A 6,284-nucleotide genomic window follows, 5' to 3' on the forward strand; every position below is an offset into this window, starting at 1 on the left:
TCACAGTACTTACTGTAATGTGAAAGAAATAGAATGGATCATTGCAATATGAGAAAGGTCATTTTGTTCATGATCAGTCTCAAAAACTGAGGACGTAATCCACGATCAGACTATGGCGTTCTCGCAATCATTATTGTGATATTATGACAGTGTTTCAGATATTTCAAAGAAACCTGATGCACGTCATTTTTCACCATCGCCTTTTAATGTTAATGTTACCGAATGTCGTCGTTCCATCATGTCAAAAAATTGTCATGTTCAAAATTGGTTCGAAGCAGTGTTGTTTTTACATTATTTTGACAAATATTAACACATTATCCAACGTGTTAACCGATCACTTTTTTCATTTTTTACCAATTTCTCTTGTGTATAAATATTTAGTGAAACTTGGGCACCGGTTTGATACGTTTTCTTGCCTTAAACACATAACTGGGTAATTCCGCGGATATTTGACCGAGACGTCTCGTCTGTACGAATCTGTGTGTATGTAAGTGCGTGTGACGTCAGTATGTCAGTTCCCTCGGGTATTATATATAGATCAGACGATTACCGGACAGTAATAGACCGGGACGAATGTTGCTGCCCCGGGACAGATTACGTCATGGCATACCAGGAAAGAAATGTGTCAAGGATTCCTGACATGAGCGACATATTAGCACACACACATACATATATATGGATAAATACTGTATGGTTTCAATTCGTTCTTTATTAAACACCCTTTAAGATAACATCAGTTACGCAGCTTCTCTCTCCATTACCTCAAGATGCAACATCCGTTTATTACGGCTATATTACACTCCTTTACCTAGGTATATCACCCATCCCTATATATCACCATATACCTGTTCTTAACACACTCAGGTGGAACCCGGCAGTCTGGAATATAAAAATGCGTATATTCGAAGAGTCCTGGACACTTTTTGAGAAATTTGGGTAGCCCTGAAAAGGGCTTTTGGGGGTGGGGGTCTGTAAAGACCAAAACACTGGAAAAGTGTTTACTTCTTGGCGGGTTTCTTGGCTGCTGCCTTCTTAGCTGCAGGTTTCTTGGCTACGGGCTTTTTGGCTGCAGCCTTCTTCGGGGTTTTGACCTTCGGCTTGACGACCTTCTTTGCTGGTTTCTTCGCTGCTTTCTCCTTCTTAGGGGACTTTGTTTTCTTTGCGGCAGCGACCTTCTTGGGTTTGGTTGCTGCGGCCTTCTTTGGTTTCTTTACTTTCTTAGCTGCTGCCGCTGGTTTCTTGACTGCCTTAGGTTTGTCTCCTAGTTTGAATGAGCCAGTAGCTCCGACGCCTTTCACTTGCTTCAGTGTTCCCTTTGCGACTCCACTCTTCAGAGCAGTTTTGACTCTGGAGCTGACCTTTTTCTTATCATCACCGACCTTGTAGTTGGCCATGATGTAACCCAGTATCCCGATTTTGGACGATCCTTTCTTGTCCTTAAGAGCTCCTACAGCTGCGGTTACCATGGTGGCAAACGGAGGGTGTGCTGCTGGAACCTTAGGCTTGGTTGCCTTCTTGACTTTCTTCACTGGGGATGCTGCTGCGGCGCTCATGTTGACGGTTTAGATATCCTGTCTGTACCGAGGTAGAAGTTAGAATGCCTGAACTTTTCAAAACCGCCTATTTACGCATTTTGCTCGAACGTCGTCGAAGACACCCACACAGAACGCTCGACTTTTACCGACTATATAAGTGGTGATATGAATTATGTGTTTTCTTACCTTACTTCAATCGTGTACAGCTCATTCGTTACAAACCCTACAATATTTTAGTAACAGCGATATTAAAGCATTTTATTTAAATATTTCATTTATGAAAAGCAAAAATGTTAAAGTTTTGGGAGAATAGTGTATTCGAATCATTTTTTGCCGATATTTTGATTTGGTGATGGTGAATTTCATGTATAGATGTAAAACTTACATATAAATACAATTACCGCTATTATTTTTGTTACATTAAAGTAATGAATAAATATTTTTCTTTCCTTTGATGTATCAAACATATATACTTATATTCTCTTATATCGATAAAAAAGCGATTCAACCGAGACATAGAAGCACAGGTTTGGAACACGCGCCATATTGTAAGCTAAACACAGACCCGTTTAAAAATGCTTTCTAAGGCTCCTTTTTAATAAAATTACAAATAAAGATATATTGTAAATGCTTGAAACGGCTATTTTCCTGATTTTAATCATATGAAATGCAAAAATTGTACTGTAAAATGCTTTGTTTTTAGAAATTTCACCGGCCTATAGGCCTACAGCGTTTGATGGCTGACATACCACCCGAAGAATTCGAATGTCGGCCTAATATTTTTTTCACTTTGGTATCAATAAATATCAATAATTTTGTGTCATATATGTACATAATATTTAGCATTACTCCATAATTATATATATATATTCATTCAATTCTATCATTAGGAAAGATTCGCCCATCGAGGTACAAATTATATAACAGCCAAGATATTTACAAACTGGGACATTTCCCTCGGTCACGTTTTTGATTTCGTGGATTTCTGATCCGTCCCTGACTTTTCAAAATAATTTATGCAAATAAAATAGTGTAGAACTTCATCAATAAATTTTCATTATTAGATATTCTAATGAATTAACAAAATTTTCGTGTAAATTAACCTTATTTCTGTCTTACTAATAGATCTGATATTACTGTTCTGTATGTGAAACTAGTAAAGCGACCATTTCAAAACTACAAGTTACTTTCAATTACTTCTTTTAATATTAGCATATGAATGATTTGTACATTAACATATTATTATCTTACTTTATACCAATTGTTTGAAGGAATAACGAAAGTAAAACATCACAAAGGACTTTCAATATAACATTTGTGTCTATCAATAGGAATTAAAATTTACTGACATTAATAAAATTCATCGCGGTCAGTCCGACTTTTTTTGCAAAAAAAAAAAATCATCAATTATTGTTTACATTCCTTTACTTTCTATTCATATATACTTTTAATAAAATGTCTTTGATATATATTCATTTTCATGTCATATAGGTACACACACATATACACATTCTCTTGGAATACTTTGTAAGAACGCGATATTTATTTGGTCAATAAGAATGAGATTTCAGACTCTGTATAACTTGTGAGAACACAAGTGCAAATTTTGTCCATGAGAGGGAAATAGCTGTATAATTTGTGAAAACACGACAAATGTATGGGTCTAGATCCTAAATTAAAGAAATCTGAAAAATAAATGAGATTACAAAATGTATTTGCCTCCATAAAAATGACATAACAGTATAATTGTGAGAAAATGAGACTATTTAAGGTTCATACGAAAATTAAATCATTAACTCCAGTAGTGCTATCTAGGTCCCGGATTTCACGAATGTTTAAATGTTCCTATCCCAAGCTTTCCCTATAATTATAGAAAACGTTTCTTGGGGAAACACAGAATAAATAAATAAACTAAGTTTATGATGAAAGAACTTCGTTCACCTGATGGATATTTAATTTTAATGCAGTTTCATATTTTCATTTTGCATTTACGTTCATATGGTAAATGAGCACTCAAATGTCTCACAAAATACATATGAAAACAAACTATATTGAGGGACATAACTCATGTTTGTTTAAACTTTATTTAAAAGTATTTCTTATTTCAAACTGGTATAATAATCCAGTAATGCAAACATGATATACATATAGGATTCGAAAATAAGTACAAAGTACTTATGTTAATCCGTTTCCTTTTTTGGTGTAAAACGGCGATTGGATGGCACTGACTATTATTATGAATATAGATACAGGTATATGGAAGAGAAGAGGATGGGGGAGGAAGGAGGGAAAGAGGTGCAAAAGGGTTTAAAGAAAGTATTGTTGGGGGTAAAATATATAGAGGAGTAAATTACATTTACTGCATTACGGGAGGAAAAACTGAGTGGAGTATATTTTGGATGTGGACATATGTCCAGGACTGTACATGTCTCTGATGTATTCAACCACGGACTTCGATAACCTAATCTAATTCCGTGATTCAACACACAATAAATTAATTGCATATAATGAAAACTTTCCATTCCGACTCCTGAGTATTCCGACATCCAGTGCTTAACAGCAACCTGGTGTAATTCAAAATATTAAAAGTATCATCAAACAAGACTATGACGGTTTGTTTATATATATATATATCCATACTGACGTTTCGTGACATACAGGGGCCGTACCAGTCATGTTAGCTTTGTCAAATATTTTTCTGAACAATATCTCGATCTCTTTTTTTTTCCTTCTCTTAATTATGATTCCTTCTTTGAATGATATTTTATTCCGAGTAAATTGAATTAAGTATATTATAATTGTTTGGTTTATATTGTAATCACGTATATGTTTATTTTTTAAGAGGACTGGAAGATTTGTAAAACGTGCAGGTGCCCTTCTCTTCAGCGAATCAATTTTGACAAGAAAATATTCAGAACTGAATTACTGTTGGCTTACTTGCAAAATTATCTTGGCTTTTCTCTTGTGTTTCTGTAACTTACGTCATCACAGCTTGTTACGCCATCTGACAACTTGTTACGTCATCTCAGCTTGTCACTGACACGTAGTCTGGCTACCTGACAAGCGGTAACGACTGAGACACTAATGAAGAATGCTCTTCCAGTTTACGGATAAGTCAGACGGTTAAAAATAATAACATTAAATGTACAGTTAGTACTTTTTTTTTCCGAGACTTATAAATCTTTGAGTTCGAAAAATAAGTATATATAGTGTAGATTTGATTAAAACATATCTATATTTGCATCTATTATACAAAAGTGATTGGGCACAAGACACAGAGAGACAGACACAGAGAGAGAGACAGACACAGAGAGACAGACACAGAGAGAGAGACAGAGCCCGACCTCCTTTGTATAGTCAGAAAGGCCAAGAAATGAAAATTCGTCACCAAATATTGACTTGCCTTTTACCAAGGAGTTCGGGGCTCGATTCCCTGACCGGACGTGAAAAGCTAGGTAGGCGGTCACCTTCCCGAACTCGTGGGTTTTCTCCGGGTGCTCCGGTTACTTCTCATGGTAAGCGCCCCCGCGAGCCTCCATCGGTGACAATAATAGTGATTTTTAAAAATAATTGTGAAAAGTTGTTTCATAAGTGTTATAAAATATATGAAGCATAGATATATATACTGTTTTTTATCAACATTATTCCATCTTCCAATTTCAACTACACTGTATTAATTCATGATTGCTGGTTCTAATTATAAACATTGCAATTCTTTCGCCATCATTTAAAATTTCTGAAAAAAACATTTTACGCGGACACCTAATAATAGAATACATGCCCGTTTCATTTCTGTATCCTCTGATCGTGCAGTGTCTGATTTACAGCACATGGTGCTCTGGATGTTTCTTTTATTTACCTTTTATTTATTTATTAACAATTTGATGCACAATACCACAATGACAATGAATTTCGGTAGACCTTAACTCTTACGTTTTTAGACATGCGCATCACTACATCAAATCCAGCAAAAGATTTTGAACGGTGCTTTTTTAAAGTTGTGTATTTTGTACCTGTGTGAATATTATATATATCAACGACAGACCAATATAAAAAAAAAACGATAAAACGTCAGAATAATTCGGACTAGGGAGAAGGCTGTGATAAGTTGGAATAACTTGTGCCCAATCCCTTGTTCAATTTTATTGGCAATAAATATGTTTAAAGTAAAGACAATGAATGACTGACTGACGATGTTCCGTCAAATGTCTTGCTAATTGGAATATTTTAGCGAGTCTTTGATATTTCGAAAATATCAACATGCACATGGTTAAGTTTTACAAAAATGAAAATAAGCAAGATGGAAAATATACCAAATGGAAAATTTGAGTTAATTTGTTGCTCAGTAAACCTCGCTATCATTACTTGTTAGCGCACGTGGAGAAGTTTAAGATTTTATTTTTAAATATACAAGATGGAAAATATACAAAATGGAAAATTTGAGTTAATTTGTTGTCCAGTAAACCTCGCTTTCATCAATCAATTTAGGACAATAGGTCCCCCATAATTCACTTTACATACATATTCTTTAATAATTTGTTTTGTGTTGATTGTGAGTATTCAACGGGAAACCTTAGAAAGATTTCCAAATGCAAAAATAGCATACTCAAATTACTTTGTTATGTAACTTGGTTAACTGTCACTATATAGATGATACAGGAAGTTTATTGAAGTATCTCTATTTTCAATTTAATTTTCTTCAATTCCCAAGAAATTGTTTTGTGATAGAAATACTTTCAAAGTTTCTTT

At 34.7% G+C, this 6,284-nt stretch overlaps 1 protein-coding gene across 1 annotated transcript; it reads right to left on the reverse strand.

Annotated features, from left to right (window-relative positions):
• Nucleotides 1-691: 691 nt before the first annotated feature.
• Nucleotides 692-1,593, reverse strand: LOC110462784 (histone H1-delta-like). The gene has a single exon (XM_021516959.1). It carries the CDS (start codon nt 1,551-1,553, stop codon nt 999-1,001), a length of 555 nt encoding a protein of 184 aa, XP_021372634.1. The 5' UTR covers nt 1,554-1,593; the 3' UTR covers nt 692-998.
• Between the last annotated feature and the right edge of the window lie 4,691 nt (nt 1,594-6,284).

The sequence above is a fragment of the Mizuhopecten yessoensis genome, unplaced genomic scaffold (assembly GCF_002113885.1).
Source record: "Mizuhopecten yessoensis strain PY_sf001 unplaced genomic scaffold, ASM211388v2 scaffold1471, whole genome shotgun sequence".
NCBI lineage: Eukaryota > Metazoa > Mollusca > Bivalvia > Pectinida > Pectinidae > Mizuhopecten > Mizuhopecten yessoensis.

What these genes read in the sequence shown, in the direction of transcription:
- LOC110462784 (XM_021516959.1), bottom strand. Translation starts at nt 1,553, where the DNA reads ATGAGCGCCGCAGCAGCATCCCCAGTGAAGAAAGTCAAGAAGGCAACC.